Source organism: Hyperoodon ampullatus, assembly GCF_949752795.1.
Source record: "Hyperoodon ampullatus genome assembly, chromosome: 2".
Classification (NCBI taxonomy): domain Eukaryota; kingdom Metazoa; phylum Chordata; class Mammalia; order Artiodactyla; family Ziphiidae; genus Hyperoodon; species Hyperoodon ampullatus.
This window is the reverse complement of record NC_136915.1, coordinates 18,437,164-18,459,293: the sequence shown is the minus strand read 5'-3', so window position 1 is coordinate 18,459,293 and position 22,130 is coordinate 18,437,164. Positions and strand designations below refer to the sequence as shown.

Below are 22,130 nucleotides of genomic sequence, written 5' to 3'. Positions count from 1 at the left end.
ATTTCTCAACATGGCTGTGTGTGTGCATGTTTATATAAAATAGAAATACATTAAAAAAATATAAATGTTAATCTTTTTTCCTTCTCTCTCAATTTTGCCCACCCTTCCTCCCTCTCTCTCTTACCTCTCTTTCTCCAGGGGCTAAATTCTTCACATGTGGGATCATTTTTTGTAACATCTTGTTGTCTGTGAAAATCTCTGAGAGGTTTTCGTGATACCGCCTCAATAGTTGAATCCCATAATCATCAGGGCTTGCTTGGACTGTAAGGATATTAGCAAAACAACAACAAAACCTCCTTAAGGCCTTTTCTACACGACATGAGGGGAGTTACAAATGCGGACAGAAGAACACATCAGCACAGGAGCTCTCTCTCCTCTGGAGCAAAAGTGCAGCTCGTGGCTTGGGGTCTCACACATGTGTGCTCACGTCTCCTCTGGTCTACACTTAATCACTCAGTGTTGCAGGGTCACAAAACCACCAACACTTTGAAAGTTAGCGCCCAGTGGTAGAAGCTAGTGATTGCTCAACCAGGGGGTAATTAGAAGGCTGCACTTGTAAGAGGTGCAGATGTAGAGATTCAAGGGATGTTATCCACCAGGCCTGAGGTAAAGGATCCATGCACCGATCCAAAGTACAGGCAGGCACGAGTCAGGACAGCGGTAGCAAAGCTGACCCATTGTTCTTCTGTTTATATGCCCTCTGAGCCAATCTGTTAGTTACTTTCTTTTAAGAGGTTATATTTATTTGAAAGTAAAGAAAAATCAAAACTATCAGGCATTCCCCTTAGCTTTGTAGATATTTAAAAATTTATTTTCCTCTCTGGCCCAGTAACTCCACTTCTGGGAATCTAGCCTTAAGAAATGATCTGAAGGCAAAAAAAATCTGTGTACAAAGATATTTGCCACTGAGAAGCTTGTGATGATAACAACTAATATTTACTGAGTGCGTATTATGTGCTGAGCACTGTGCTCCATCTTTACATATATTATCTCACAGTAGCCACAAAAATGAAGGTGGAAGGTACCATTCTTACCAACATCTCACAGAGGAGACAATGAGGTTCAGAAGGGTTAAGTCACTTACTCAGGGTCACAGAGCTACCAAAGAAGTCAGGATGCAAATCCCAGTAATCTTGATAGTCTTAACCATTATGCTACATGTGCCCCTAGACAAGGGCATGAGTAAGACAGCATAAGTATACTTATGATAGAAACTACACAGCCTTAAAAAAATAGAATTCTAGGGAGTGTTCTGAAATGTGGAGGAGAATGTTTGTTATATTGATAAGTGGGGGAAATGGTAAAATATGGTAGAGTATCTCAACATTGTAAAAATAATGTGATAGATAAAATATGTCAATGTGTTAATACTGAAATTATCAAGTGGTGGGATTTGAGGTTTTATTCTTTATTTTTTAAACTGTTCAAGTTTGTATAAGTACATATTATTCTTACAAGCTAGTTAGAAAGTTCTCTCATTTCCCAAATAGCCTTCTTCTGAAAACCACTTCATTCTCAAACGTCCTGGGACGAGGGATGATTGGCTAGAGTTGGGTTGTTTTTCTAAGGGATAGTCCCAATCTGGTTGGACACGAGGGGTGGTTAATTCTGGGCACTGCTGGGACCGAACAGCACTCCAGTGGGAGTGGGGACATCAGGACCTGAGTTCCTGCTGCTCACACGTGTGAGCGCTGTGCGTCCATCTGCTCCACAGGCGTTCACAGGTGGCACGTGACAGCCCCGGGAAAGCCACACTTTTAGACCCTGAACCACGGGAACATCACGGGGGAGCTTAATGGAGAAGAAATTCTTAGATTTCCGATCCTAACTCCAGAGATATCGAGAATCACTGATTTGTGACAGCTAGTTTCTCTTTCACAATGGCCTTTCTTAACATTGTCTTATCTCCCCAGCAAGGAGCCAAAAGGGTGTTTTAAGCTATAATTTTCTGTATTAGTGGTTCCAGTCCAGAGAGTCAATAATTAACTAATACCTGTGGTGCTCGGCAAAGCAGCTAATTTCTGCAAATTCTCCAGCAGAAGGCCCAAGTTTGGGAACGTCATCTTCACAGCCTGAAGGAGTTTTACCAAACTCTCAGCGCTCAGGGTCTTCTCTTCAGCCATTCTGTGCAACAAATTTTCTATTGTCTCCTTGGGTGTTCCACCCTCACAGCAATTCAGAATCACCTGCAGTGGCAAGCAATCAACCCGACACCAGTTACTGGAAATTCTAAATGCATTTGACGCACCACTGGAAAGACCAGCAAGACAGCATTACAAGCCGCCCCGACTCCAGGTCCTCTTCTGCTTGTCTCTAGCGCTAGTTTTGTCATAGTCTCTTCCTTATTCTGTTTCAATAAAAGTCCAAAACATTCTCCAAACAAACAGCTCCATGAAAATCTTTCTTTCTCAATTGCGGGTCTGTGCATATTCTTTGCCTCTGACAGTTTGCATTTTGTGAAAATATTCTAACGCTAGGCCTATATGATAGAGCAAGCAGCTTACATCTAAGCTTTAGATTGAGTTTGTTCAGACACTAAGATTGCAAAACTGACTGGCAATTAATAAATACAGTTACAGTGTTTTTCGCCTCTGTTCAGTAAAGTACATGACAGTGGCAGAGGCCGCAAGTTCAGAGCAATTCTATTACTTTACTTCCTTTTACTTTATTTGCATTGCAATTTGAATACCCGGATACTTCATACATTTGTCTGTGGCCTCCAAAATAACAGATTTAAAGTGCACTTCAGGATCATTTTTCTAGCGGATTCCTCATTATCTAGCCCTCTCCTCCCCAGTGGCCACATGCACCAGCTCCAGTCATCATCCCACACTTCTACCCGCTTGTTCTTCCCTGGTATGCTAGAGGGTTTTCTGAGTCAAGAGGGCACAGGCCTCCAGCAAAAGGCTGAAAAATCAAACACCTGACAGTTATTTTAAAGATATTTTCCAATTACAATAGAACTAGCCTTAATGGACTGCAACTAAATATGTATAACTCGGCTCTTGTGGATAATGCAGGGGATTATTTCAATACATGTAATCTACAGGTTCACAGTAACTGAATTTTGAACTTTCCTTTGGGAAAATGCCAGCTCTCTGGAGAAAGAGTCAAGCAGATGGTCACGGTAGCATGCCAGAGGATGCTATTATCAAATTACTTCTGTTTTAAAATAATACATTTAGCTATAAAACCAAATTGGTTTTATATACGTAAAAGAAATACCTATATTACATACATGAAAGGCATGTGTATATTATAAATTAAGTTGTCACATACCTTGTCCATACAGAATATAGTCTTTCTCTTTGTTTAAGGCCTAATATATATTAGATTTCTACTAAATGAGCCATAATTTAAAACTTAAGGGCTTGTATCTAAAAACCGTACTGATTTCTGTGCTATCTCTTAGCTCATAAACAATAACCTGATACAAAACGAGGCAGCCAGATACTGTAAAGAGTCGGTACGAACTTTAAAGCCAGACAGGCCTAGTTTGAAACCCAGTTCTAAAATGTATGGCCTGTGTGACCTTGGGCAAGTTATTGAAGTCTTTAAACCTTATTCTTCTCATCTGCAAAAGAAGATAACAATACCAGCTCTTGCACTGTCAGTATGACAGTTCTCTAAAATGAAGTTGCCATTTGTAGAGCCGACATAACTCCTAGGACATATGTGACTGTTAATAAATGATAGTGGTTATTGATATCATTAGGAAGCAGGATGCACAGTGGTTCAGAGATGGGCTTTGTTTACAAGTCTGGGTTCCAGTGCTGGCCCCAAGCAGCTGAGCCTTCGGGTACGCTGCTTACCATTCTTAGCTTCTGTTTCTTCATCTTTAAAGTTAGGGTATTAACCATAACTTCATAAAGTTGCTGCGAGGGTAGGATTTAGTAATGCTTTAAAGGTCCTCAGCACGCTACTTGGCACACAGTAAACAATAAATAAATGGCAGCTATAGCAATTACTATTTTTGTATCTGTTTCCAATCCTGAAGTGAAAAAATGCTTATTTACCCCCAGAACCCAAGGTATGTTTACAGAAGGGCCATGGTACCTATGATTAGCATCATTCCATAAGAGAGAAAAAGTTCCAAAAGGCCTGAGAGCATGTTCCACGTGGTGTAAAAACACTGTGCCTATGCGATCAACATTCACCTCTACACTCCTACTTTATTATTTTGCTTCAATTTTCATGAGAAAGAGTAGCCTAATGAAGCTCTGGTGGAACCCCAATCCTAAGAAGTGGTTTTGTGATTTACAACTAATTTAAGTTTTTCTGCTTCAGCCCTTTCTGTCAAGTAAACTGAAAGTGACAGAAGAAAATGACAGCATGGTCTGCCTGGCTGCAGGGAATGGGGCTGAGTTTGGGCTCTACCTATAAATGCTATTTTATCAAGATAATGAAACAGTTCAAAGGACACATTCAATCTAGCTAGTAAGGAAAAAGTTTGAGTGAGTAATTGAATAAAATCACTAACCAAGGAATGAGATATTTCTAGAGCTATAAGCAACTTACTTAAACTGAGGGCCTGAAATTAAACTTAATCTGAAGTCTAAGGAGAAAACAGGGGTTTAATCTTACTCTGTTCGTATATTATCTTTCTCAAGAAGTGCAAAGGAGTTAAACTTTTAAAAACATAATTTGCAAAATATAATTTTGAGATTAAAGGTTTTCCCATTTTATATGAAAAAAGAGCAATATAAGATCGAGAAGAAGAAAATCTAGGATCCAGTCCTCACTATCAATCCAATACTCAGCCATCACACCAGTGGTTTCTAAACATTTTCTCTCCTGAACGTTTAAGCCGCTTCCCACAGTTTGATACCACAAAAGTTCTCTGTCCCTGTTCCTTCCTTCCAGATATAAAAATATTTTTAGCACAAAGTTGAAATCAATAACACCAACAAATACAGTTATCTACTTGACCTGAGAAGTCATGTCAGCAGTTTTATGAGGATTTTAGCAGCTGGCTGGTGGGAGTGTAAATTGGTACAACCTTCCTGAAGGGCAATTTGGCAATATATATCAAACATTTGAAAAATTTTACTTTCTATTCCAAAATCTCACTTCTTAGAAATTATCCTGAGAAAATAATCTGAGAAGTATGCAACGATTTGTGTGTAAAATGTTCCCCTGTAACATTATTTATAATAGCAAAATACTGAATAGCAATAACTAAGAAACAAATGCCCCAAAATAATTAATGAATTATGGTATATCCATTAGACAATACAATGCAGCTACCAAAATCCGTATGTTGGTACGGAAATATATTCACAATATATTCGATTAAAAAATAAAGTTACAAAGCTGTATGATAATCCCATCCCAGGATGATTCAAACAAGAAAAAGTGGGAGCACATGTTCCAAAATGTTAGTAGTGATCATCTCTGGGTGGTGAGATGGTGGAAGATTTGGACTTTTTTCTTTCTGCTTGTTTTCCCAATTTTCTAAAGATGAACAGTGTATCATTTCTGTAAAAAGTGTCATAACAATTAGAAATGTGCCTAAACACTTTAACTCTTGGGGCAAATGTTTTATATCAAAATCCCACGGAGTCAGAGCAGGAATAGCCATCCATCCATGCATCTAAAGATATAATGTCTGACTACAGTATGCAAGGCACTCAGCAAGCTGGTGCAGGGGATACACGGAGGTATGAAGCATGAACCTGAGCTTCAAGGTGCTTACTATGTAGTATGTGAAGAAATACTGCAAGGTAAAAAGTGCTCTGTGTCACAAAAGAGGTTTAAAACAAAGTGCTGCAGAAAGGAGGAAGAGATACTCGATGGTTACCCTTTTCTCAGAGCCAGTCAGGAATTCCTCCTCGCCTGTTTCCAGGAACTCCAAAATAGGTCTCAGCTGTGTTACACACCGGATCAGGTCCTCTTTGTGTTCTAGTAACAGAACAGACAAGGTCTTTCCCTCCTCTGTGCTCCCTGGGGGAAAAAGAGCTAGAGACGAATGAGAGAAGCTCGTCAATTTGAAGAAAATGACAGCATGGTTTGTCAAGAGAGATCTAACAGAATAGTAAAGTGATTCTCAGCCAATTCTGAGCACCCAAATGCAGAATCTCTTTTTGGAGAGGAAAATACTTTATTATTCTGTTTAAACTCTATGAAAGGAAAAATGTTTCATGTATCTGTTGAAACACAAAGCTGTAGAGCCAGCCAGAGGTTAACCTCTGGTTGGCAAGGCCACTGCTTTGTGTCTAACCCAAATGAGAGAAACTTTAGCCTTTAAGTGCTGTCAGCAAACCAGTTCACCGTGGGCACCCAAAACACTGATTTGGATGTGTGGCTTTCTGAAGGGCAGGAGAACACTGATGGTATTCTCCAACTAAAAGGTGTCCGATTAGTTAACTAGGGGGTAGAAATGAAGACTCAAAATCAGTTTGTATATATTAACATGCAGTCTCTGGAACTACAGGTAGAATTTATGTGAAAATCACTTTAACAATAACTAAGCCATTGAAGAAATGTATCACTGGAGCAAGCTTTACAGCATCTTCCCAGAATAAAATTCAGTCACTCAGGTGGATAAGGTTTCTCGTACCTTTTGGCTGCACTGCTTCTACAGCCTCTGGCTGTCTGTCTAACAGTGCTGTCTTTACCGCAGGATTAGAATCTTGGAACAGCCTCAAAAGGGACACGACAGTCTGAACATCCAGGCTTGCACTTCTTACTTTATCCAGGATTCTCTGGAATGCTGACTGTCCTTCTTCACCCACAAGACATCCCATTACGGTCTGTAGAACACAAGTGCCCAGAAAGACAGATTAGCCAGCCAAAGAACTCCATGCTCCTTGGATTTGGCAAGTGGGCCCTCAACAGTTTGATCCCCACCTACTTGACCTTTCTATGGCATTTGACGGTACTGTCACCTCTGCAGCACAATTCTCCTCTGACTTCTTGACACCGAAGCATTTTGGGTAAGAACTCACCTTTCTGACCACTCTTTTTCTGCCTTCCTCACTGGCTCTTCTTCCAAATCCATAAGCAAAAGCAGTGCCTAAGACTGATTTCAACTCTTTATTTTTTCTCACTTTATATACTCTCCTTTTGAAAAGCTCTCACACATATAGCTTTAACTATCACCTTTATGAAGACAACCCTGAAAACCAATGCACTAATCCTGAACTCTGTCTCAATCCAGAGCCACAGTGTCTGTTAGATGTGCCTTATCCTCCAGGGGTCTCAGCATCATATGCCTAAAACCCAACTCCCTTCATGACTTTTCAAAACCTAGAGCATTAAAATATCAACAACTCCAGGGGTAAAATAAAACAACATTAGCGTTCCTTTCTTTGGTCTGACACAGCATCTCTCACACAAATGGGAGGGATGCCAGCTGGAAGGCAGAATTAATATTTCTATTTCAGCAATAAGGAAAAATCTGGTAATCGAAACTTAATTTCATGAGTATAGTCTTATGTCTAATCTTCATATTTCTACTTGGCAAAACTACAACTTACCTCTGATGTTTTTTAGTGTCAATACTATAAAAGAAAATAGTTTTCTCATGAGAGTCTTTAGAGAGCAAAAAGGTTTTCTAGACACACACATGCACACACAGCCACATACACAACACAAAAGCATCTCTTGAATATGTACACTGGCAAAGTTCGCCTAGACAGTTATTATATATTTTGACAGTAATTATATGTTTAAAATTGTTGTTTAGAGGGACTTTATCTTCTTCTCTCCTCCCAAATAAACAGAATTATAAATGAGTTAGACTTTGTGTTTCTTGAGTTTGTTCTAGCTTGTTTCCTGATCAGAGAGCTAAGTTAAACTTAAAAAAAAGGTTCCTATGAATTTTGGTCATCTCCAAAAGTAAACGTCGATAAAACACAATTTAATAATCCTTATTAAGTTTTTACTGGAATAAGTAACTTCCATGAACATAAGATAAACTCATTTTGTCTCTATTTTAAAAATAATAAACAAATGAGATAAAAATGTAAGTTGAATGCTTAATTCTCTTTGGTCACATTTATTCATCCTTTCTTGCTTTTATTAGTTGGCCTAAAATCTCTTTAGAATGCCTCTTCCCTGACAGCAGTAGGGACCTGAGGTAGGCAGCCTCAGGTTCCCAGTATGCCTCCAGGTTTTCATGCCCTTGAGCTGAACCTAATGACTTGCTTCTAAGGAAAAGAATATGGTAAAAGTAATGGGACACCATTTGTGAGGCTAGGTTACTGTGACTTCCATCTTGCCCATGTGTGGACTCCCTCAGTGTCTTTCCTCTATGGGATGCAAGGTGCCATGTTGAGAGGTACCCTATAGAGAGGCCCATGTGGCAAGGAACTCACATCCAGGGTCAACAGTCAGTGAGTGAGCTTAGAAAGAGACACTCACCAGCTGAGCCTCGACATGTCTGCAGCCCAGGCTGACACCCTGAGTACAGCCCTGTGAGGGACCCTGAGCCAGGGACTCAGGTAAGCTATGCCTGGATTTCTGACCCACAGAAACTGTGAGGTCATAAACATTTGTTCTTTTAAGCTGCTAAATTTTAAGACTAATTTGTTCAACACAGGAATAGGTATCTTATAAAGACCCACTATTGCTAACGCCCTTAGTTTTAAACCTGTTTTTTCCTCTTTATTTTCCATTTCTATCCTCCCTCCCTCCCTCCCTCCCTCTTGTGCACTTAACTGATACAGCATACAGCTATCTCATTCTATCCTAGGCCAGTTTTCTTCCCCCCGAAGCTCTCTGAATACCCCAGATCCACCTCTCTCAGTATCCAATTTGTCTGGCATTATCGTTTGAGCCAGTGGGGAAGAGAAGCTTCCATCAATGGTGGCATCTGATGCGCTTCTCATTATCCTCTCTGCTGTTCCCTCCTCTGCAGAACTGCTCAGCAGTGAAATTAAAACATTTGTTAACTTCATTGCTCAGCAGTGACACCAGGGTGACCATCTGGGAAGAGAAGCAGGGGTAGGCTGATAAAAGGGCCAGGAGGGAGCAGACAGATGCCTGGAAAGCCCTGCTCTCTGCTCTTTCTTCCAGTACCTACTGGGGACCTGTACTAGAGCCAGTGCTGTAGCTTACTTCACCAGCCCCCTAAGCTGCCTGGGGCTCCACAGTGGAGTGAGCCTTTTTCTGAAATAGGGGATCTGACTAAACAGAAGGGTGTCACATATTGCAACAGGCTGGAATTCACTGATTGCTATCACGTAACAGAACTCTAAGAAATGGACAAAAACAGAGTTTTATTCTTTAACCAGACATTTGGAACTCCTTTGATTCTTAGAGTTAAAGGTACTTCAATAAATTTGTATCAATTCATGGTCACAGAAGTACTCAAAGTACTTTTATCTATGAGTGAAATATAGGTCAATATGTTTAAAGATGGGACAGTTTTCTTTCCCTCTGTTATATGTGAAAAAACCATTTAATCTTTCCCTTGCACTCAGATCTTTTAATTGAATTTACTTATTTTCCCAACCATATGCCTACTGCCTTCGGATTTGTCTTTGTTACACTATATTCTTGTTTGCTCATGCCTTCCTGAATGCTGAGGGCCAGGCAATGGTAATAATGAGACAGACCACAATAGCTCAATACCATCCCAGATACCGTGCATACTTGCCATCTACTTTACTCCTTACATCAGATCCTGGAGGCATTACTACGACTACTTAAAGGAGAGTCAGAGAGCTGAAGTAACTTGCCCAAGTTTGCATGGCTAGTGAGCAGAATACCCGGATGAAACACTGAACTCATTCCAATGACCTGGCGCGCCTTTCACCCAGTTCCATCTCCCAAACTTTGAGTGTAACCAAATCCATTTCACTGGATTTTATTGGACTTACTAGAATCAACATCACTTGAACACTGGGTAGCATTTAGACAATCTGTACCATTCCTCCTGGTCTCACTGATTAGTGAAGAGACTGGTATACAATAGGTACTTAATAAATGTTTGTTTAACAATGAAATTCCCTTCCCATAAGACCACTAGCCCTTCTAGCTATAGCTGCATATCTTAGATTTAATAATTAGCAGAGAGGAGATCTGAAAAAAACAACTTAAGTTCATCTCTCATAGACCTGTAAAGTGAACCCTATCCACTCACTTCTCAAGGTTACCCTATACTGTGTCAGTGAACACAGTCCACAAAACACAGACCTACAGGTCTTGACAAACCTCTGAAGTAGTAACACAGATGAAAACATCAGATTCACATAAGAGCCTTCACTGTTGTTTGCCTTTGAAACAAAGTTGAAGGAAAAAAGGATGCTACCAGGTCTTCAGCTTTGGGAGTCTTTCTAGAACTTTAGGTGAAAAGTGGATCAAACAGCAAGGAAATCAATAGCAGAAAAAGTTATCTCCTTACTCTAGTCAAACACTCACCTTGCTATCTACACAATTAATTAAAAGCAGGGACACGGCTAGGAATAAAGCAAGTAGACAATTAAAAGTTCTAGCATAAAAGGTGAAAAAAAAGTATAAGTTTGCCTTTAAATACAGGTTTTTACTCAGCTCAGCCAGAGAAGCCTCTTAGGTCAGTATCAGCTTTTTCTATTGGTAAGAGATATACTACACTGAGATAAAGACAAGGGGAAGCCACTTTCCCATCCCGGCACCCAAGAGATTTCTCCTTAATCAGTTTTGGCTTTGGTTTCACGCAATTCAAGCTGCCCAGGTTCTTCTCCTATTGCTGCAATCACTGCTCAGGGAATGGCTTTGCCACCTTTCATCATTTATCTCAGGAAAGAAAATAATCAGGACACTGGTTCATGATGTCCTCCCTTAACGCAATCCAGGCCAGGTACATACCTCATATCTGTTTTTAAGAAAAGGAACAGGCCGGTCCATCTCAATCAGAACATCACTCACAAGCCTTAACAGGCCTCAAAATTACAAACCTAAGTGTAGATTATAGTTAATGTTGAGCCATCTTTTTAATTTATGATGATGAACCAAATAACAGCCAACAACAACAAAAAACATTCAAAGCTCTCTGGGAGCTAAAGATGTACAAACAGAACAGTGACAAACAAAACCCCCAAACAACCTTTACAACTGTAGCTGAAATGCAGAATGATGTTCCAAGTGAACAGTTCTAATAAATACATTTGACACTGAAGTCTTTTGGGGATTCCTGTAGTTGGGTGACTTCTGTATACACTTCCCCAAAAATTACATACGTGGCAGGATTTCTTTGCTGTCAAGACATTCTATAAGGATAGGGGTCCAGTCTTATTTATGTTTATTTTCCTAGCAACCAGCTCAATGCCTGGCACATACCAGTTGCTCAGTAAATATTTGCTGAATCAAGGAGAAAGCAAAGAACAACACTTGGGAAATGGGTATTCAGCAGCTACTCAAAACACTGAGAGCTGTCAGCATAGACACTGTGACATCTGCCATCATACATTAAGAATTTTGTTAAGCCATTAACTTCTCCAGCAATGCTTCTCAAGATGTAGTCTAGGGCTTCCCTGGTGGCGCAGTGGTTGAGAGTCCACCTGATGATGCAGGGGACACGGGTTCGTGCCCCGGTCCGGGAAGATCCCACATGCCGCGGAGCGACAGGGCCCGTGAGCCATGGCCGCTGAGCCTGCGCGTCCGGAGCCTGTGCTCCGCAACGGGAGAGGCCACAACAGTGAGAGGCCCGCATACCGCAAGAAAAAAAAAATGTAGTCTAGAGATACCAAAAAAGCAGTCCATGGGGAACTTGTTACAGATGGAGATTCCCAAGCTCTACCACAACGTAAGAATCAGACTCTGGAAATGCGGTCTGGAGGTGTATATTTTAACAAATCCACCATTTTAACAAGTGCATCATTTTTATATATACTGAACTGCTGTTCTAGAGACTGATGGCTTTGTACGAGACACCACACCTGCAGTTCAGGAAGCTACTTCCAAGGGTAATGGTACCTATTTGAAAGCATGACTTGCAAATTAAGCTTAAACATCAACAGCAAACCGTCTCATGTCAGAGTAAGTGACCACAGCACTAGGATATTATAAGGCATTAAGTGAAAAAGGAGTTTCAAGACTCACTGAGTCTAAAAATGATTTTTTTAAAATGACTTTTAAATTTTTAATAATATTTTTTAAATTTTAATCACTTTATTTTATTATTTTTTTCTTTCTTTCTTTTTTTTCTCCCTTTCCTTCTGAGCCGTGTGGCTGACAGGGCCTTGGTACTCCAGCCGGGTGTCAGGCCTGAGCCTCTTAGGTGGGAGAGCTGAGTTCAGGATACTGGTCCACCAGAGACCTCCCAGCCCCACGTAATAGCAATGGCAAAAGCTCCCCCAGAGATCTCCATCTCAACGCTAAGACTCAGCTCCACTCAATGACCAGCAAGCTACAGTGCTGGACACCCTATGCCAAACAACTAGCAAGACAGGAACACAACCCCACCCATTAGCAGAGAGGCTGCCTAAAATCATAACACGGTCACAGACACCCCAAAACACACCACCGGACATGGTCCTGCCCACCAGAAAGATCCAGCTTCACCCACCAGAACACAGGCACTAGTCCCCTCCACCAGGAAGCCTACACAACCCACTAAACCAACCTTAGCCACTGGGGGCAGACACCAAAAACAACGGGAACTACAAACCTGCAGCCTGCAAAAAGGAGACCCCAAACACAGTAAGTTAAGCAAAATGAGAAGACAGAGAAACACGCAGCAGATGAAGGAGCAAGGTAAAAAGCCACCAGACCAAACAAATGAAGAGGAAATAGGCAGTCTACCTGAAGAAGAATTCAGAGTAATGATAGTAAAGATGATCCAAAATCTTGGAAATACAATGGAGAAAATACAAGAAATGTTTAACAAGGACCCAGAAGAACTAAAGAGCATAAAGCAATGATGAACAACACAATAAATGAAATTAAAAATTCTCTAGAAGGAATCAATAGCAGAATAACTGAGGCAGAAGAACAGATAAGTGACATGGAAGATAAAATAGTGGAAATAACTACCACAGAGAAGAATAAAGAAAAAAGAATGAAAAGAATTGAGGACAGTCTCAGAGACCTCTGGGGCAACATTAAACACACCAACATTCGAATTATAGGGGTCCCAGAAGAAGAAGAGAAAAAGAAAGGGACGAGAAAATATTTGACAAGATTATAGTTGAAAACTTCCCATATGGGAAAGGAAATAGTCAATCAAGTCCAGGAAGCACAGAGAGTCCCATACAGGATAAATCCAAGGAGAAACACTCCAAGACACATATTCATCAAACTATTAAAAATTAAATACAAAGAAAACATATTAAAAGCAGCAAGGGAAAAACAACAAATAACACACAAGGGAATCCCCATAAGGTTAACAGCTGACCTTTCAGCAGAAACTCTGCAAGCCAGAAGGGAGTGGCAAGACATATTTAAAGTGATGAAAGGGAAAAACCTACAACCAAGATTACTCTACCCAGTAAGGATCTCATTCAGATTTGATGGAGAAATTAAAACCTTTGCAGACAAGCAAAAGCTGAGAGAGTTCAGCACCACCAAACCAGCTTTACAACAAATGCTTAAGGAACTTCTCTAGGCAGGAAACACAAGAGAAGGAAAAGACCTACAATAACAAACCCAAAACATTTAAGAAAATGGTAATAGGAACATACATATCAATAATTACCCTAAATGTAAATGGATTAAATGCTCCCACCAAAAGACACAGACTGGCTGAATGGATACAAAAACAAGACCCGTACATACATTGTCTGCAAGAGACCCACTTCAGACCTAGAGACACATACAGACTGAAAGAGAGGGATGGAAAAAGAGATTCCATGCAAATGGAAATCAAAAGAAAGCTGGAGTAGCAATCCTCTTATCAGACAAAATAGACTTTAAAACAAAGACCATTACAAGAGACAACGAAGGACACACATAATGATCAAGGGATCAATCCAAGATGAAGATACAACAATTGTAAATATTTATGCACCCAACATAGGATCACCTCAATTTATAAGGCAAATGCTAACAGCCATAAAAGGGGAAATCGACAGTAACACAATAATAGTAACACCCCACTTTCACCAATGGACAGATCATCCAAAATGAAAATAAATAAGGAAACACAAGCTTTAAATGACACATTCAACAAGAGGGACTTAATTGATATTTATAGGACATTTCAGCCAGAAACAACAGAATACACTTTCTTCTCAAGTGCTCATGGAACATTCTCCAGGATAGATCATATCTGGGGTCACAAATCAAGCCTTGGTAAAATTAAGAAAATTGAAATCGTATCAAGTATCTTTTCCAACCACAACTCTATGAGACTAGATATCAATTACAGGGAAAAATCTGTAAAAAATACAAACACATGGAGGCTAAACAGTACACTACTAAATAACCAAGAGATCACTGAAGAAATCAAAGAGGAAATCAAAAAATACCTAGAAACAAATGACAATGAAAACATGACGACCCAAAACCTATGGGATGTAGCAAAAGCAGTTCTAAGAGGGAATTTATAGCAATACAACCCTACCTCAAGAAACAAGAAACATCTCAAATAAACAACCTAACCTTACACCTAAAGCAATTAGAGAAAGAAGAACAAAAAACCCCCAAAGTTAGCAGAAGGAAAGAAATCATAAAGATGATCAGAAATAAATGAAAAAGAAATGATAGCAAAGATCAATAAAACTAAAAGCTGGTTCTTTGAGAAGATAAACAAAATTGATAAACCATTAGCCAGACTCATCAAGAAAAAAAGGGAGAAGTCTCAAATCAACAGAATTAGAAATGAAAAAGGAGAAATAACAACTGACACTGCAGAAATACAAAGGATCATGAGAGACTACTACAAGTAACTCTATGCCAATAAAATGGACAACCTGGAAGAAACGGACAAATTCTTAGAAAAGCACAACCTTCTGAGACTGAACCAGGAAGAAACAGAAAATATAAACAGACCAATCACAAGCACTGAAATTGAAACTGTGATTAAAAATCTTCCAACAAACAAAAGCTCAGGACCAGATGGCTTCACAGGTGAATTCTGTCAAACATTTAGAGAAGAGCTAACACCTATCCTTCTCAAACTCTTCCAAAATAGAGCAGAGTGAGGAACACTCCCAAACTCATTCTACGAGGGCACCATCACCCTCATTCCAAAACCAGACAAAGATGTCACAAAAAAAGAAAATTATAGGCTAATATCACTGATGAACATAGATGCAAAAATCCTCAACAAAATACTAGCAAACAGCATCCAACAGCACATTAAAAGGATCATACACCATAACCAAGTGGGGTTTATCTAAGGAATGCAAGGATTCTTCAATATATGCAAATCAATCAATGTGATAAGCCATATTAATAAACTGAAGGACAAAAATCATACAATCATCTCAAAAGATGCCAAAAAGGCTTTCGACAAAATTCAACACCCATTTATGATTAAAAAAACCCTCCAGAAAGTAGGCATAGAGGGAACTTACATCAACATAATAAAGGCCATATATGAGAAACCCACAGCCAGCATCGTTCTCAATGATGAAAACCTGAAATCATTTCCACGAAGATCAGGAACAAGACAATGTTGTCCATTCTCACCACTATTATTCAACATAGTTTTGGAAGTTTTAGCCACAGCAATCAGAGAAGAAAAAGAAATAAAAGGAATCCAAACTGGAAAAGAAGAAGTAAAGCTGTCACTGTTTGCAGATGACATGATACTATACATAGAGAATCCTAAAGATGCTACCAGAAAACTACTAAAGCTAATCAATGAATTTGGTAAAGAAGCAGGATACAAAATTAATGCACAGAAATCTCTTGCATTCCCATACACTAATGATGAAAAATCTGAAAGAGAAATTAAGGAAACACTCCCATTTACCACTGCAACAAAAAGAATAAAATACCTAGGAATAAACCTACCTAAGGAAACAAAAGACCTATAACTATAAGACACTGATGAAAGAAATTAAAGATGATACAAACAGATGGAGAGATATACCATGTTCTTGGATTGGAAAAATCAACATTGTGAAAATGATTCTACTATCCAAAGCAATCAACAAATCCAATGCAATCCCTATCAAACTACCAATGGCATTTTTCATAGAACTAGAACAAAAAATTTCACAATTTGTATGGAAATACAAAAGACCTGAAATAGCCAAAGCAACCCTGAGAAAGAAAAACGGAGCTGGAAGAATCAGGCTCCCTGACTTCAGACTATACTACAAAGCTACAGTAATCAAGACAGTATGGTACTGCACAAAAACAGAAATAGAGATCAATGGAACAAGACAGAAAGCTCAGAGATAAACCCACACACATATGGTCACCTTATCTTTGATAAACGAGGCAAGAACACACAATGGAGAAAAGACAGCCTTTCAATAAGTGGTGCTGGGAAAACTGGACAGCTACATGTAGAAGAATGAAATTAGAACACTCCCTAATACCATACACAAAAATAAACTCAAAATGGATTAAAGACCTAAATGTAAGACCAGACACTATAAAACTCTTAGAGGAAAACATAGGCAGAACACTCTATGACATAAATCACAGCAAGATTCTTTTTGATTCACCTCCTAGAGTAATGGAAATAAAAACAAAAATAAACAAATGGGACCTAATGAAACTTTAAAGCTTTTGCACAGCAAAGGAAACCACAAACAAGACGAAAAGACAACCCTCAGAATGGGAGAAAATATTTGCCAACAAAGCAACTGACAAAGGATTAATCTCCCAAATATACAACCAGCTCATGCAGCTCAATATATCAAAGAAACAAATAACCCAATCCCAAAATGGGCAGAAGACCTAAATAGACATTTCTCCAAAGGAGATATACAGATTGCCAACAAACACATGAAAGGATGCTCAACATCACTAATCATTAGAGAAACGCAAATCAAAACTGCAATGAGATATCACCTCACACTGGTCAGAATGGCCATAATCAAAATATCTACAAACAATAAATGCTGGAGAGGGTGTGGAGAAAAGGAAACCCTCTTGCACTGTTGGTGGGAATGTAAATTGATACAGCCACTATGGAGAACAGTATGGAGGTTCCTTCAAAAACTAAAATCAGAACTACCATATGACCCAGCAATCCCACTACTGGGCATATACCCTGAGAAAACCATAATTCAAAAAGAGACATGCACCACAATGTTATTGCAACTCTATTTACAATAGTTAGGACATGGAAGCAACCTAAATGTCCATCAAAAGATGAATGGATAAAGAAGATATGGCACATATATACAATGGAATATTACTGAGCCATAAAAAGAAACAAAATTGAGTTATTTGTAGTGAGGTGGATGGACTTAGAGACTGTCATACAGAGTGAAGTAAGTCAGAAAGAGAAAAACAAATACTGTATGGTAACACATAGATATGGAATCTAAAAAAAAAAAAAAAAACGGTTCTGGGGTTCCCTGGTGGCGCAGTGGTTGAGAGTCCGCCTGCCGATGCAGGGGACAAGGGTTCGTGCCCCGGTCTGGGAAGATCCCACATGCCGTGGAGCGGCTAGGCCCGTGAGCCATGGCCGCTAAGCCTGTGCATCCGGAGCCTGTGCTCCGCAACGGGAGAGGCCACAACAGTGAGAGGCCCGCATACTGCAAAAAAAAAAAAAGATTCTGAAGTACCTATGGGCAGGACAGGAATAAAGATGCAGACATAGAGAATGAACTTGAGGACACAGGGAGGGGGAAGGGTAGGCTGGGATGAAGTGAGAGAGTGGCATGGACATATATACACTACCAAATGTAAAACAGATAGCTAGTGGGAAGTTGCCACATAGCACAGGGAGATCAGCTCAGTGCTCTGTGACCACCTAGAGGGGTGGTATAGAGAGGGTGGGAAGGAGACGCAAGAGGGAGGTGATAGGGGGATATATGTATACATACAGCTGATTCACTTTGTTATACAGCAGAAACTAACACACCATGGTAAAGCAATTATACTCCAATAAAGATGTTAAAAATAAATAAATAAATAAAAATGTTTTTAAAAAAAAATACTGAGTTAATGTATCAGCAAACAAAAGCAGTCATCACCTACTGAGCTCCTTCTATGTGCCTGGCGTTTTAATGTGAGTTTTACATAAATCTTAATTAATTTCACAATGACCCTATGATGTAGGTGATAACACTCCCAAATTTTACAAATTAGGAAATTAAGGTTTTCAGAGATTAAGCTGCTGAAGCTAACAATACTAGTAAATGGTAGAGCTGGATAAATAAATGGTATATCCATACAATGGAACCCTGCTCAGCAATAAAAAGGAATGAACATGCAACAACTTGGGTGAACCTCAAAATACTTATGCTGAATGCAAGAAGCCAGACCAAAAGGAATACAGATTATATGATTCCATTTATAAAATACTCTAGAAAATGCACATTCATCTAGAGAGAGAGAAAGCAGATAAGTGTTACCTGGGGAAGAGCAAGTGGAAAGGGGCAGGATGGAGGGATTACAAAGGGATGTGAAAACATTTTTAGGGGTGATGGATATGTTCACTATCTTGATTGTGATGATGATTTCAGGTTTCAAAACTTAGCAAACTATAACCTTTAAATGTGTACAGTTTGCTGTACATCAATCATACCTCGAGCTGTCTAAAATAGAGTGAGAGAGAAAGAGAGAAGTACAGGCCTACATACAAAGCAGTACCTCCCAACTCTATATTTAATTTAATCTTACGTTCTTAAAGTATTTTTCCCTTTTTCTTTCTGTAGCTGAACAATTTATTATAGAATAAAGCAGAATCAGTTTTAAATATAGCTACCAAGTGATCTGTAGTGCTCTTACTCTGACCTCTAAAACCGAGGAAGAAATAACATAAGCCTATAATGATCACCAACAGTGAATCAGTGTTATTGCAAAGTACTATTAACGTTATTGCCATCAAATGATCAGGACAAGCAGTGGGGGGGAAATGCTGAATGAATCCCTGTACAGCAAACATTTCTTGAACACCTGTTATGTGCCAGACACTTTTAGGTACCAGTGTTAGGAAAAAAAATGCATAAGACACAGTTTAAGTTAGTACAGAGGTGACACTAATAATTTGAGTATTGCTGATCTAAGGAATGATGTTGCTCCTCTGTAACCAAAGTTAAGTGGAGAGGAAGTCTTAAGAGAGAAAATGAAGAGGTGTGTCTATAAGCTACTGAGGTAACAAACTAGTGACAAAATGATGGATTGAACAGTTAAGAGAACATCCAAGTGCAAAAATATAAAACCATAATGTCCTTCAGCATAATCAGTACAAAGAGTACCAAGGATTTAACCACTTGAAACCTCCCCTAAGAGAGTCATCAGGGTCAGCCCAGTCTTGTAAACAGCTTATCTCTCAAAAAAAAAACAATTTATAGCCAACTGTCGATAAACCATGGTTAAAGTAAACACTTGACCCTGAATTTGTTTTTTTTTTAAAGTAACTTGCTATGAATCAGGGAACTATTTAAATAGTAGAAGGCATTTATTGCTTGGATTAATAGTAACTAACAGACACTAAATTGTCTACAGCAACATGGGAGGCCTCCCCACACTACCCCCTCAGTCAGATGAGCAAGCCTACAGGGGCAGTGCCGGCTCACTCTGCCAGCACCTCTCAGAATGGGAGGCATGGCCGGGAGAAAGGGGAAGCAAGGGAGTCCTCAGGTGGCAGGGCAGTCAACCCTGCAGCGTCCAGTGTGAGGAACTGGGTAGTGAGGGAGCCCACAGGTGGGGATGCACCTCACTGAGATAATGAAAAAAACAGAAAACGTCAGCTAAGAAATAGAGCATGATAACCATTTGACAGTTTTCTGTCAGGTGATGCCTATGTACGTTTATACATACAAGACATACACGTATCATTTTTACCCCTTTGGGAGGCAGTAACTCAATGTGTAAGAGAACAGCTCTAAAGTCAGAATGCTTAGGTTTGAATTCTTGCTCAGAGTTTAGTTTTATGAGCTCTGCAACCTTGGCCAAGTTACATCACCTCTTTGAGACAGTTCTTCTCATCCATAAAACAGTGATAAAAAATAGTATCCACCTCAATGATTTTTGTGAGGATTAGATAACATTTGTATTGATACCAAGTGTATCAAAGTAAGTATTCAATAAGTGTTCACCATTATTGTTTTTATGTCTGAAAATGACCACTGTATTCCTAAACACGATGCAATTTACTGTGTGAGTCCATATTAAATCCTTTTCGTACCATGTTTTGAGTATTTATTGTTGTTTGGTTTTTTGTTTTTATTACTTGATCTCTGATTTGGGGTTATCCATGACTACCTTCTGCCCCATTTTATTCCTGATTAATCAGGAGGAAATGGTAAGCCCAGTTAAGTATCCTGGATCAAAACCGGTTGTAAGCTGGGATCCACCTAGTGATCAAAATATAACTTCGTTTTGAAAGTCTCTTGCCTAGCACTTTTGCATGACTGTCCTTTAGGGGATAAATGTCAAAAAAAAAATTTTAAGTTTGAAAAAAATTGAGACCCTGATAACTGATCTGCTATCCTGAGAACATTAAACCAGCAAACAAATAAAACTCATGGTACCTACCTCCTTCTGTGCACCTTTAATTTCTGAACATTCTTCTAGTCTTTTTAAAACATCCTGGGTAATCAAGAGTGCATCTGAGAAGATTTTTTCATTTTCTAGAAGAAAATTCAGCTGGTAATGTTTCCCCTCATACTCTGAATGTAAAACAAAACAAAATTTTAAAAAATCAGTGATTGATTACTTGAAATGATTTTTAAAAGTTTAAGCTGTCTGAGAACCGTTAGGTCATGTACTGCATTTGTAAATAACAGCTAATGTATCAGTTATGAGTAATAGCAAACAGCATCTCTAATGGCTTCCTCCTTTGTGCCATCATCATCCTGGTTAAAATAATGGTAAGAATCAAAGATGGTACATGCTTATTTCAATACTGTTTTTCTGCTCTGTGGTTCATCTTCAGGCTTGCAACACTTAAAACCACAGACACTTTTAAAAGAAGAATGTCCTAGTACAAGTATTGCATTGGATTTTGGTTTCCCAATCTAACAGTGGTCTTTGATAAATTTATCAGTGAAACAAACAAACAAACAAAAAACTCATAAAGGTCACTGAATCTAGTAACTGACAACAGGATAGATTACAAAACAACTATTAAATGAATATTACCTGGTTCTGGGCTTGCTTCCTTTGCCTCACTAAAGGTTTGTACAACAGGAGAAGGGGAAAAAACTTCAGCTGTCAGAGGAGTCTCCACTGGGGTGTCTGCATTCCCCTGAATCCCCTGGGCAGTGGAAGGATCCACACTCATTTCTTGCACAACTGTTTGGATCACTTCCCCCATCCCGGCTTTCACAGTGCTCCCTGGAGGGGTGGAAACCTCCGGGGAAGAATGAAGCTCTCCAGCACCCTCGGAGGAAAGGATTTCTACTTCAGGCTTCTCCAACTCCTTCCTGGATGACTCTGAGGATGGTGTGGAGACATCCTTCACCACCTGACCCTGAACGGAGCAGTTTACAAGGCTAGTTAGAAGATTTTTACAGCTAACAGCCACATCAAACATCTGTAGGCTGTCGGCTAAGGAGATGATTTTGGAGAAGTTGTGCTTGCCCACAGGTAGTTTGCCAGTGTACATCATTTCTAACAAGAGGGCAAACTCCTCAGGGCTCACGACAGATGCATCGATGGAGATGGTGTCTGTGTTGTCCAGCAGGGTTTTGAACAGGAGGCTGGCAGCAGCCAGGACAAGTTTGTGGGCCCTGAAGTAAATGGTACCAATGGAAATGGTGCAGTCACAGAACTGCTGCTCCTTGCACAGCGTGTAGAGCTGCTGCAGCAGCTGCCGGCTATAGTTGGGGAGCTCCATCGCATCAGCTCTGTCTGAGGACTTCCTTTCCTCTCTTCTTGCAGAATCACTTTGTGAAGATCAGCACTAGATCCTGGAGAAACCCCAAAAATGTCATGTTAATACTTCATAAGCACATAGGGAAATGCTCTGAATGAAATATTAAAATGAACAGGCAATTCATTGGTTCATTCAGCAAATGCTGCTGAATAGGAAGGGGTACTGTGCCAGGTATACTGAATTAATCATGATAATAACTGGCATGGGTTTAACTGCATGAACAGGACTATGCTTAGTGTGTCATCTGGATGAT

The 22,130-nt window shown here is 39.6% G+C and overlaps 1 protein-coding gene across 2 annotated transcripts in view; it reads right to left on the bottom strand.

Annotated features, from left to right (window-relative positions):
- Positions 1-21,853, bottom strand: part of ZBTB40 (zinc finger and BTB domain containing 40) — a 42,208-nt gene extending 20,355 nt beyond the window's left edge. The window contains exons 1-6 of one of the 2 annotated variants that reach the window (XM_079696348.1): positions 21,142-21,853; positions 20,536-20,669; positions 6,560-6,752; positions 5,801-5,943; positions 1,994-2,186; positions 125-261 (exon numbers count right to left, since the gene is read on the bottom strand). In XM_079696348.1, the coding sequence (XP_079552474.1) occupies positions 125-261; positions 1,994-2,186; positions 5,801-5,943; positions 6,560-6,752; positions 20,536-20,669; positions 21,142-21,838 (1,497 nt within the window). In that variant the 5' untranslated portion in view covers positions 21,839-21,853. The remainder of the gene's footprint in view (positions 1-124; positions 262-1,993; positions 2,187-5,800; positions 5,944-6,559; positions 6,753-20,535; positions 20,670-21,141) is intronic. The other variant, XM_079696349.1, reaches the window with a different exon arrangement.
- Between the last annotated feature and the right edge of the window lie 277 nt (positions 21,854-22,130).